The following is a 12834-nucleotide window of genomic DNA, read 5'->3' as shown; positions in this document are numbered from 1 at the left end:
CTTAAGCCAGTATTAATAAAATTAGTGAAGTTAAGATGGGTTTATGTTTATCTTGAGGTTAACTGGTGAAATAATATTACATTCATGTGAAATTATGATTGTGTTTCTGATAAATTGTGATAAAAAAATATTTCATGCAGGAATTAATAATTTAGTGAGTTCAAAAAGAGATAATGGGTATTATTTCAAGTCAAGTGATAAAATAATGTGTTATCAAAGAAGAGACTATGAAAATTGATAGTTTTAAGGAAAATAAGGTAAGACAGTGATAATTTGAAATGAATCACCTTATTTCAAGGTTTAGAAATAAAAAAACAGTCTAATTATATATAAATTTATTTATTTAAATCAATATATTATTCTATGAGTATTTTTTACGTAGGTAACAAATTTTTATTTGCAATAATTACAAAAATATATTATAGTTATAAAAAACCAGTTCTTATAGAGTCACCAGGACTGGTTATCCAATTTTTTGGTTTATCAATCTAATTATCCTATTTACAAAGGACCAGTTTGTTAAACTAAAAGGAAATACAAAGATTTTTGTAGTTGTGGAAATTTTTCTAGACAGGAAAATGAGATAATAAAGAATGTGTGATCAAAGAGGTTAACAAAAAAGTTAGAATAATAGTACAGAAGGGGAAATGGAGAAAAAAAATGGCAGGGATGTGGGATAATATATAATTTTGTTTTTTTTAACGTTTAGATAATATTTACAATCCTCAGTGGGGTTATAAAGTTTAAAAAAGAAATAATTAAAAAAATCGTGTAATAAATATGTTCGATTGAATTAAATGATTTTGGAAAATTTAAAACTCATGGGAAATGATTAATTTCTGTTATATAAACATTTTTTATGAAATTTGATATTTTTTTTTCAAAATATAATGAAATCATTATGTCTCTAATGATCAGGAATAAAAGAACTGAAAATTTGAAAGGTAATTTTCGAAAATTGCGTATAATAAGGGACGTAAAAGATGTAAAAAGTCGTTTTAGTTCCAAGAAATGTCACCATATTAAGTATATGTGATAAAAATATTGTATTTTGGTCCTTAACATGCGTAATTTCTAGAATTTTTTCTAAATTATGAAACCACGGAAGCATTTTCACGGATTTTCATTATAAGAACTCTACGATAACTCTAATACTATCACCCATCCGTGTTTGGACACTTTCTTACGTGATTTCAGTTCAAACATAAACAAAAACGTTATAGCTGACGCCATCTAATGAAAATTGTTATACAAAAATAAACTGAATTTTTCCTAGAAAAGAATTTTTTGATGGAATTCAACGAATTTCAATTAAAAAGCTTAACTGTAACCTACCACACACCCCTCATTAGACACTTTCTTAAGTAATTCCAAATGAAACGTAAGAAAAATCATTATAGCTGACGCCATTTATCGAAAATCGTCTGAACTAGTGAATTTTTGTGCCATATTGGAAGGTATAAACTGATTTTTTGCTAGAAAAACATTTTTTTGGTGGAATTTAATGAATTTCAACTAATTTTCAATTGAAAAGTTCGTTTTTAACCCACCCCGCAACCATGTTTGGGCAACTCTTAAGGAATTCCAGTTCAATTAAGAAAAACCGTTATAGTAGACGCCATCTATCTAAAAATTTGAAGGAACGAACTAAAGTTTCACTAGAAAAAAATATTTTCGGTTGAATTTCATAAATTTCAAGAAATTTTCGATTGAAAACTTCAACTTCAAACCTCCCTATCCATGGTTGTATACTTTATTAAGTGATTCCAGTTCAAGCATAAGGAAACAACGTTATAACTGCCTCCATCTAGCGTAAACCGTTCTAACTAGCAAATAAACTGAATTTCCACTATAAACAAATAATTTTAGGTGGAAATTAAAGAATTTTGAGCAATATTTAATTAACGAGCTCAATTATACGACCACGAACCTTTAATTAGACCCTTACTCAAGTAATTCTGGTTTAAATATACGCGATAAAGTTATAGCCAACGCCATCTAAAAAAAAACCGTTCGATCTAGTACACTTTGAACCCAAATCTCAAGAAAAACTAAATTTAAACTTGAACAATTATTTTTGGTGGAATTTCACGACCTAAATCTAAAGATATGAATTGAATGTAAACTTGAAAAAATCTTTTTTTGTGGAATTTCATGGATTTTTATTCGACTTTCGCGCGAGAAATTAATCACTTAGAGGGAATAAAAAAAATCAAATTCGGTATTTACGAACATCGCATCGGTTTCGCTTTCGTACAAATCAATTTCTGTTCGTCGAAGTAGGTGTTGAAGTCGCAAACGAATTTCAAATCGAGCAGCTGATTTTCGGTGTATCCCTGCGTGCAATAATGAAATAATTTACAATCCCTGCGATCCGGATAAAATTTGTTCACTTGTTTATCGAAGCAATTGAAAAATACGGGGGGACGTTGAGAAAACGGCTTCGTTACTACACTTCTTTCCGCTTGTGTCGGATTCACGCTTTTTCTTAGAGGATAATCAGTCAGCGGGAAGCTTTTTCGTTTCGTCGGGTTACGAAGATATTCGGTAGATGTTGCCACGTCTGAAATTATGAATCAGAATTTTTTAGTAACGTACATTATTATTTCAACGAAAAATTCAGTTTAAAAAGCAAATGGATGGTTCGCTAAAATGTTATTTGTATAAATGAATTAACTACATCTATTAAACTAAATCTCAACTGCTAATTTGACGTTACAATTGATATAACGTCAAAGTTGAATTATTAGAGCGAAATTTAAATATTTATATCTCTAAATTATCACGAATACGAAAAAAATTTAAAAAAATATACCAAAATTAACGTCAATTCGTGCTGAAGTGTCGCGATAATATCATAACCGATCTTTTTTCAATTGTATAATGTGCGTCGAAATGTATAACGAGTGATGATTAAGTATACAAATTTCAATTTCTATAGTTTCCTGTCAATATAATATGAAAAAACGTTTACACTATGTTGCCAAGTTGCATGTTTTTCCAAAAATAACGTAATTTTGCAAACTAGAAGAAAAAATTTTAACATTAATTCAATTTCTAACTAAAATATCTTCTCTTAATGGTAATATAATACTTTTTTGTTGAAATTTGTTGACAATCGTGATAAAAAATCATAAATATATGTATTTGAGGTTATGTTTTGCATTATTTATTATAATTAATTGTATTTTGCCCAAAAATAATGATTTAAATTGTCAAATTACCCTGCAGCTTTTATTTGTGGTAATTTGAATGTTTTCTACTTTTTAACGAAAAATTTGTAGAAAATGAGAAAATTCTGGAACATCGTACTTTCGAGAATGTTCGATAAAAATCGAGAACAAAAAATGAAAAAAAAACGACAAAAACTTATTGGGAATTTTGAAAAAAAATATCTACCTTTGTTTTGATGAAAATTTATAGAAAATGAGAAAATAATGGAACACTATCTACTATAAAAATCGAGAACAAAAATTTTCAATTTAAATGGAAATTGAAAAAAAATCTTAAATATATGTATTCGAGTTTACGTTTGACATGTAATTAAAAAAAAATTAATTCCAGAACAATTTTACAACTTCTCACAACGTCCAAAAACTTCTAGAACAAAACTTAAATATTATAAATTTCTCAAAAATAATAAAAAAATCCACTCTCTTTTCCGACTTGTATCAATTCCTCACCTTTCTGATTTCCAATTCTGATACTCTCATCTTCCACCGTAGGTCCCGTAGCTTTCAACCGATCGCTACCAAATCTATGCCTGTCACCACCAAATTTTCCACGTCTCCGTTTAAATTTCCTCGCAGTAGTACTTTCAGTCGAATCTACCACCTCGGTAGTAGATTCCATAGTAAATTGTTCCAAAGTAGTCGGTATTTCGTTATATCTTTCATCTACCCCCACAGAAATATCGGTAGTCGTACCAAAAACATCTTCAGTATTAATCTCATCATCCCCATTCGATCCAGTAGTACCATAACCCTCCGTAGTTACACTCAAATCTTCTTTAAACGTGGTACTTTCTTCACTTAATCCCATTAAATCTTTAAACGTCGTACTTTCTTCACTTAATCCCATTAAATTTTCTTTAAACGTGGTACTTTCTTCAATTAACCTCATTAAATCTTCTTCAGACGTGGTACTATCTTCGCTCCACCCCATTGTAGTAGTTTCTGTAAATTTTTTCCGTTTTTGTTTATATATATCCGAAGCCGCCACACTATTACTATTATTTCCGGTATCTTTTATCGATTTTAGTTTATATATATCCGAATCCGCGTTACTATCATTGTTAGTTTTTATTTCTTTTTTCGATTTTTGTTTATATATGCCCGAAGCCGCCACACTATTGGTGTTAGTTTCGATGTTTTTAATCATCGCTTTCAAATCCATAGACAAACTTCCATCAGTAGTAGATTCGATTGTCATTTCATCCGGTAGTTCAATCGTACTAAGTTCCGAAAAAGAAGAAGTAGTTGTAACATCTACAGGGGTAGTCGAAAAAGTTTTCTTGTATTTCGTTTTATTTTTTCTTATTTTTGATTGTTCCGTTGCGGTTACGATTTTTCGTGTAGTAATTATTGAATTTTCTGTTATAGTGGGTATGGAATCACTAGTTTCGTAATAAACTTCGGTGTTTCGCGATGGTTCAGTTGTGGTTACGAATATCCAATCTGTTGTTAGGGTGTTTACGTTTTCAAATATAGGAACCGTCGTGGTTGTTAATCCATTTTCTTCCCTTTTTTTGTAGTAAATAGGTTCGATGTTATCATCAACGTAATCTTCTGGTATTTTATATTCGTTAATTTCTTCTTCGTGATTTCTTCTACCGTATTCTTTATAACTTATCGGTTCGTAATTATCGTTAACGTAATCTTTATCGGTTTCGTGTGTTATTGTGTATTTTTCTTGTACTTTGTTAATTTTCGTTTCTGCTTCGTGGCTCAATATTGATCCTTCGTTCCCGAAGACACTGTATTTAGTGTTTTTTCCGAATGAATCGCTGGTGTTGAAGAACAGATCTAAATTATCCTCCTTTTCGGGGGCCAGTTCGTGGTTTATCGATGCTATACCGTCCAAATCTAAGGGGGTGCTTAAAGGGGTGGTATATTTATTGGTTTTCTCGTTTTTGTACCAATCAAATAGGAATTTTAATAAATCTAAAGCTTCTTCGTCGTTTTTTATAATGTCGGCGTAGTTTTTTCTTTCTTGTATGCTTCGTTTTTTTCTTGGGGATTTGGTTACTTTGGGAACGTCTAGGTAAAAAGGGTCCAGAGCTACGTCTTCGTCTTTATATTCGTCGTAGGAATGTGGAGGTGGTTTGAATAGTTGAGCAGCTCCGATGGTACCTAAAGAGTAGTTCAGTCGTTTTCCGCTAGCATCGCTCACGCTGGCGCTAGCGCTTATTACGATTCTTGGTGGGGGGATGTGATCTTTCGTATACCTATAATAAAATATAATGAAATAATTACGTGCAGAAATTAAAATATTTTTACGTGCTCTAATATCAAAATTTATAATCTTGAGAAACAAAACAAGAGGTATCACTTTTTTATGTCGTTTTATAAATAAAAGATGGGTCAAAAATGGAGACTATATTTGGTTTTTCAAACTTCGTATTTGTGGGAAATATACAAGGTCAAAGTTGAAGTTAAAATTTTTGTAGCATATTTTGACATACCCCTGTAAAAATCTTTATAACTGCGAAACAATGAAGGATATAGTATTTTTCCCAATTTCATTCAAAAGATAAAAGATGATCCTAAATTACAGACTATATTTGGTTTTTCCAATTTCAATTTTGTGGGAAATACACAGGGTCAAAGTTGTAATAAAAATTTTTGTAGCATATTTTGACATAACCCTGTAAAAAACTTTATAACTACGAAACAATGAAAGATATAATATTTTTCCCAATTCCATTCAAAAGATAAAAGATAATCCTAAATTACGGTTTATATTCGGTTTCTCCAATTTCATTTTTGAGGGAAATATAGAGTCAAAATTGAAATAAAAATTTTGTAAAATATTTTGACAAACCCCTGTAAAAAACTTTATAACCTTGAAACAATGAAGGATATAAAATTTCTTCTGACGCCCTAACAACATCAAATATCTCAAAAACCAACAATAAATTCACATAAGTAGCAATACACGCTTATCGAATCGCCCTATGTAATAAATTGATTTGTACCTTTTCTGTTCATTTCTCTGTTGCAAAGAAAACGGTGCTGGCGAACTGAAAGTTAAAGTTGGCAAACTCGGTAAAGGATTTTTCTCGGTATGAGGTGTCCCGTATTGATCCCGTTGATCTGGTTTCGGTGGTTTCAGGGATTGAACAAAATAATTTCTTAACGTCGTCGAAGATTTCGGTAAATTCCCGTTCGCTTTCAAAGTACTCAACGTATAATCATTTCTAAACGTACTCGATTTATATAGTTGAGATTGAGGATTTTGCAGGGCAGCTGAAACTATCAAAATCATATTTTTATATTTATTCTAAACAATTTTTGAGTTCTGACTGTTTAATCAGTTCAAAATACTTATTTTTAAAAAGAACAACTGATATGATCACGTCGAAAATAACGTAGATCGCGAAAAGTTTTCCAGAACGGCCATTACGTACCTCAGCGTCCCATGAAATACGTACTGGTGGTTCCTGGAAGGTCTCCAGTGATGTGTAACTCGATTAAATCAAAAGGACAACATAATTTTTCATAAATATCCTCAAGGACCTTCAGGACATCGTCTCCGAAGATTTATTTATTTCGGTATGATCCTGGAATGTTTTTTGTACCAAATAACTAGTTAAAGAAATGAAAATAGGCCCGTACTTGACCTTGAAATATCAGGAATGAGTTTTTCATTGTCCATCAAGACCTTGAAGTTTCCAAATGACCTTCTTTTTTTCTTAATCTGGAACCAACCTCCAATACTTCACTAAGATCCTCAAAATTTCGTTATTCTTGCTTGAAATCTTCTTAAATCTCCAACTGAGATATGTAAATTGATTTTGTAGTCGGTAAGGTCACTTAGCATCAATTATAAAAGTTTCAAAAGACTTCATATAACAAATAAAATACTTATAAATGCCTTTAACTGTTTACAAGCTTACTATGTAGTGACGTCACTTCGCCGCCATATTGGTAATGAGCGTTTAAGCGGGAAGTTCAAAACGAAATTGTGAAAACTTAATTTTAAACTGACGATATTATAAAAAAAGAAGATTGTAATAATTTTGAACATCAAGCAAGTTTTAACCACTCTTTTCCTTCTTTCATAGCTCTAAGAACGTGCATAAAAAGTTTTTTGGGTGATTTAGATTAAGTATTAGTACGCCGAAGCACTATACATCAATTATAATAAGTTTTAAAAAAACTTTTTACGAAACAAAACAGTAGTAATGAGCGTTTAAGTGGGAAGTTTAAAACGAAATTGTGTAAACTTCATTTTAAACTGACGACAATATAAAAAAAAATTGAAATAATTTTGAATATCAAAATATGACTTAAACCGTTGTCAAATATCTTATTTTCGACTCACCTGCATAATTTTGACTAGGCCTGAAATCTTTACGTATCCTAAAACTTTCCGGCGGTTCTGTATACCCCCCGGAATCGTCGTCTTTAAAAGTAAACCCGAATCCGCTAATATCCGATGACGTAGCACTATTATAACGGTTTTTCTGCGTACTGGACGCGATATTTTGGGGCGGTTTATCGAACACACCACGATTAGTGGTCGCCACCAATTGATTCTCACTATTTGTAACACTATAAAACGTCCTTATATCCGGCGGCGCTCCGGGATGTAAACTGATGTTGATCTCTTCGGGATCGAAACGTATATCTGTGGCACTCGGATTGATCACGGGAAAATGATGCGCGGATAGGAGATTCTGCGTCGACGATGCGTGATTGTTTCCTTTGGGATGATGATTTCCCGTAGGAGATAAACGGTTTTCTAACGTTGTAATCGTCGGTGGGGTTACCGAAGTGTGAAATGGTAAGTGCGTTGTTTTTTTCGTCGGTGATGGTGTAGATGTCGTCGTGGTGGTCGTAGGTAAGGTAGATTTTATTATCAAGGGCTGTTCAGTCTCAGAATTTTCTGAAAAAAAATAGAAACGAACATTGTAGAATCAAGCCGGACGATTGAAGGGTGCGTAAAATTTAATAATTACCTTCTAAATTAGAAAATTGGCTATGTCCGTATAATTCTAAATTTAAATTATAAAATTGTTCAGATTTCGTGCAGTCGACTTCGTCTATTCTCTCGCAAACGCGAGTTTCCTATGAAAAAAATTGAAGATATTCAATTAAATCGATGAAAAATGTGTAACATCATGTACCTGATCGAAAACGGTTCCATTTAGGCACAAAAATCTAATATCCATAGGCTCGTCTAATTGACCAATAGTACAGACATGAAACATTTGACAATTCGTTTCTAAATCTGCATAATAACCACCGATGACTTTGCCTACGCAAGAAAAATTCGTATCTGGAAGATTGTCGAAATCTAAAAACTAAAAAAATTTAATTAGATAATTTTACGTAAATAATTAACACCTGTATATCATTCAGAAGTTATTTCACCAACCAAAACGTCGTTTAGAAGTTGATTTATTAGGTAAACTTTTTTAAACAACCCTCGTATTATCAAAGTATTTTTTTTAAAAAAACATTCGTTGTTTCTAGTAATCTGTTTTCGTGTAAAAAAATAAACATAATATTAGCAATATTTATTGATATATTACAAATATGAACGCAAATAATAAAATTAATATAACATTTTTAAAAATGACAGCTAGCAGGAAATTGGTAAACGATCCTTATGAATAGAACATAAATCTATGTTTATCGCTATCTCTTTTTAACTCATAGCGTCATAATACAATAGCTAAAAGAACGTATCTACTTTGAAGTGTAGTACTTATCCTAGAAAAAAATAGAAATCCATAAAATATATATTCACTCTATTTATATTGGTTATATACATCTCAAAATGTTTTTTATGCAGAAGTAAATAAAACAATTCACACAAACTGACGTTTTTTATTTATCTTTTATCTTAGTACAAAACTTTTTTTTAATGAAAATTGTGATGCTACCATTACGTCATTATTATTTTAAATACTTTTTAACAAGACAAGCATCATAGAAATACAATATTTACCAATATAGGCAACCAATATTGCAATGAACGTATTACGTAAACACTTTAAATGGTAAACATTTTTACTGAAACTAATACATCGATGAAATGATGATTATAGTATAAGCAAATTGCTTAAGGTAATAATATAAATCTTGAATTTCAAATATTTTATTTAAGGATATATTTAAAAAAAATTGTGTATATGCTTGTAGAACTTAAAAAATTCGATTGAGAATTGGTGGTTCAAAATCTAGTGTGAAATCTTTGTTTTGTATAAAATAGTGATATTTCGATCTAATATCCTCAATTTACGCATTGTTTATTTGTCTGATTGAATGACAATTGTATTTTCTCGTGGGAGATCTCTACTATCAGATACATAATATACTATCACAGATCCCGCTTTCTTCTCTTTCGTAAAATTTGTGACCTTTCTCAAGGTATGTAGCAATTGGATTGTTTCATTGATTTGTTCCGTGATACTTTTAATAAAACGTATATTAATTATATTCAAAAGTTGGTATTATGTAATATTAATAGATATGTATTATTATTACTACTTTATTTGAACGTAAATATTCTTACAATAAAATTATGACCGTTTCACGTTGAGGTATCGAAAACGTAAAACGTCAATAAACACACGTTGCTACTGTTACGTTACTGTGATCGTAAATATTTTAACTATTATAATATTTTGTTATATTACTAACTAAATACACATTTATTGCAAAATTCGTAGTATTTTTAAGATTATTTTGTATCTGTTACTAATTTACAATAAAAATGTGAATAACTGAACATTGTTTTATTACGAATCCGTACAATATTTCCGATACATGAAATATTAGACATTATAAATCTGAACGTAAGCAAAAAGAGGTTTTCATGGAAATCATTTATTGTTCCGTTTGAATGAAGTTACAGAAATTAAACAAATCACTAGCTTTAAATGATGTATATAAATACTTAGAGTAATTGATAAAATTTCATACCGAATTTTATGAATTATTAATGTTATAGTTGCTATCTCTTTCCAACATTATATGATGAAAACAACGTACTTTGTTTAACTCAAAGCACAAGTGTATGTAATTTAAATAAGTGTATTTCAATAGTTATTTTCCTAACAAGTGCGGAAAGTGATACTTTCCCGCACGCGACTGCAGTTGTCCCGAACGACGCGGAGCGGAGTTCGGGCAAGCGATCAAGTCAAAACTAAAATGCGTGCGGGAAAGTGGGTTAAAACGCACGGTCGTAGAAAAACATATTTTGTCTTTTTTATTACGTTTTCTTCCACATGTTTCCTCTTTATCCTAAGAAATCCGTTATTCTTTTTCATATTCTTTCAGATCAATTCTCTTATTTAGAATGTTTAATCTTTTCGAAGTACCCATTTATTTACCTCATCTCGACTAGCAATAAACAATAAAACCGTGAGTTATAATTCGTACTTAACGTTCAAAATAGATTATAAAATTAAATGAAGTATGCCCTAAAGAACTATTTTAGTACTACGTCACAGAATGTTAAAATGATAGATGGAGTATCCAAATATGGCGACGTAATGAATTTAAAGTTGAGGAAGTTTTATTTTGCAAGAAAATTATATGTATATGTAGTTCGTAATTGGTTATTTGCGTAAACTATCGTGATTTTGTATGGTAATAAAACCTAGACACGAGACTATTATTTGGTGAAAGGAGAAAAATATTTGTGGATAATTAGGTTAACAAAAACGATATGTAAATGTCATTATTAATATTGATTATACTGACAGAGACAAAACTAGTCGTTTATTTAAATTTGGCGCCCTACAGCGAAGTTTTGTAAGATAATAACGCAAATATGTAATTAACTAAATTGTATAAAAAAGAAGTAGAAAACTATCACGATAAAATTTTAAAATGTTAAAAGAGGAAACTTAACGAGTGCCTGTAGGATTCGATAGCCTAGAAGAAACAGTCAAAATGACAGGAAAGAATAAGTATGTAAGATATCTTCATATTATTATTTTTTTCCGTTTTATATTATTACGAAAGGTGAATGACCGTCCTACACGTTATTAAATTGTCTCGTTTCGAATACATTCCACAAAAAACGTATTCACGAATCGCTTATAAACTATAACAAACTTTTTACGTAATAATTACGCGTTGTTTAGATTTCAGATATGGTAATGAAAGATAAAAATAAGATGTTTGTCTATTAAGGTAAATAATTGCGTTTATCTGGACACAGACTCTGTTAACATGATAGTCACGATCCAATCTAGATTATAATCATAACAGTTTGACCGAGTTGATTTTTATCTTGTTACCGCCCATGATACCTACGCATTCTTTTCAATAAAATCTATTCTTTTAACCTAAGAAAATTCATAATCCGAGCCTGTCTCCACCTACATCAATAAATGCTTACATTCTATTACGTTTTTACTTAAGATTTTCAAGGTCATAACCGTACCTAACATCCGACATACTAACCTAGCCTCTTCAGGGTTTATATACCTTAGAATATGAATTGTCACTATTTATATTAGTTTTTCAAGGTACCATAATCACATTTAAATGTTTAATTTAAATTTTTTTTATTATTAAATTGTGTCTAGTCATCGTATTGTTAGGAATACGACAAAATGTATTGACATTAATATGAAATATTTAGGGCGAAAACAACAGGGGCGTACTTAATTCTTTTTTTTTTTCACCATGTACATTTAATTATTTTCATATAAAGGGTGGGTAAGAATTGTATCTTTTAGTGATAATTGATGACGAACATATAAAATACAGGGTGAACTATTTAAAATTTGTTTTAATTTACTCTGTATTAGATTCAAGTAAAATTAGTGAATTTTTTTTAAATATAAAAATAATAAAAAATTGGTTATAATTTTGTAAATACCCTTTATAACATATCATAACTTTACGTTATTGTACCGGAGGAGTTGAATAATTTTAAATTGTAATAAAATACAAATTATTTCGTTTATACGAGGATGATTCGATAAGAAAAAGTGTCGATTCATTTTTCAATATACAGTTCGATACACTTGAACCGAAGATGTTGCAAATTCTAAAAACTGTCTGGAAAAAAAATAAATTTTCTGTAGGTTTGAAAAGTACTCCTCCGTGATGACAATAACCTCTTCCTTCGAATCAAACTTCAAATTTGTTCAAACTTGGAAATAAAAATAAGTCACACAGGTCCGAATCCAGAAAATACGGTGGATGGGGAAACAGCTCAATTTAGCCAGAATTGTGCGTTATTATACTGGGCGTCGTATATTAATATTAATCTAATACGACCCATCTCCAATCGGCGATGTGTCAATACTAAATCGTGGATTCTTATCACTTTATCTATGGATAGTTTCGGTCCAAAATTGACATTCGACTATATTGAAATTCGTAATTTTTAACGGTCAATATCGAAGAAGAACATTCACCATATACAACAATTACTTATCGGATTGACCTCGTATATATGAAACATAAAAATCTTACCCCAGGCTCGAGTGAAAACGCCATGAAACCAAATCCGTATAGATACAGCCATAAAAGACCTGAAACAAATAATATACAAAATTTAAGTATAAGTTGTGCTTAATTACAGTGTTGGTTTAAGTGCTATTGACTTAAAAGATGGATCAAAGCTAGTTAATTTTTTTCT

The 12834-nt window shown here is 30.5% G+C and overlaps 1 protein-coding gene across 3 annotated transcripts in view; it reads right to left on the bottom strand.

Moving 5' to 3' along the window:
- Positions 1–687: 687 nt before the first annotated feature.
- Positions 688–12834, bottom strand: part of LOC130898940 (uncharacterized) — a 32687-nt gene continuing 20540 nt past the window's right edge. For 2 of the 3 annotated variants that reach the window (XM_057808556.1, XM_057808557.1), the window contains exons 3-9: positions 12669–12727; positions 8351–8527; positions 8183–8291; positions 7546–8109; positions 6197–6473; positions 3684–5446; positions 688–2563 (exon numbers count right to left, since the gene is read on the bottom strand). In XM_057808556.1, the coding sequence (XP_057664539.1) occupies positions 2226–2563; positions 3684–5446; positions 6197–6473; positions 7546–8109; positions 8183–8291; positions 8351–8527; positions 12669–12727 (3287 nt within the window). In that variant the 3' untranslated portion in view covers positions 688–2225. The remainder of the gene's footprint in view (positions 2564–3683; positions 5447–6196; positions 6474–7545; positions 8110–8182; positions 8292–8350; positions 8528–12668; positions 12728–12834) is intronic. The other variant, XM_057808558.1, reaches the window with a different exon arrangement.

This window comes from Diorhabda carinulata, chromosome 10 (genome assembly GCF_026250575.1).
Source record: "Diorhabda carinulata isolate Delta chromosome 10, icDioCari1.1, whole genome shotgun sequence".
In the NCBI taxonomy this organism is placed as follows: Eukaryota; Metazoa; Arthropoda; class Insecta; order Coleoptera; family Chrysomelidae; genus Diorhabda; species Diorhabda carinulata.
The sequence above is the reverse complement of the archived record's forward strand: the minus strand, read 5'-3'. Positions and strand labels throughout refer to the sequence as shown.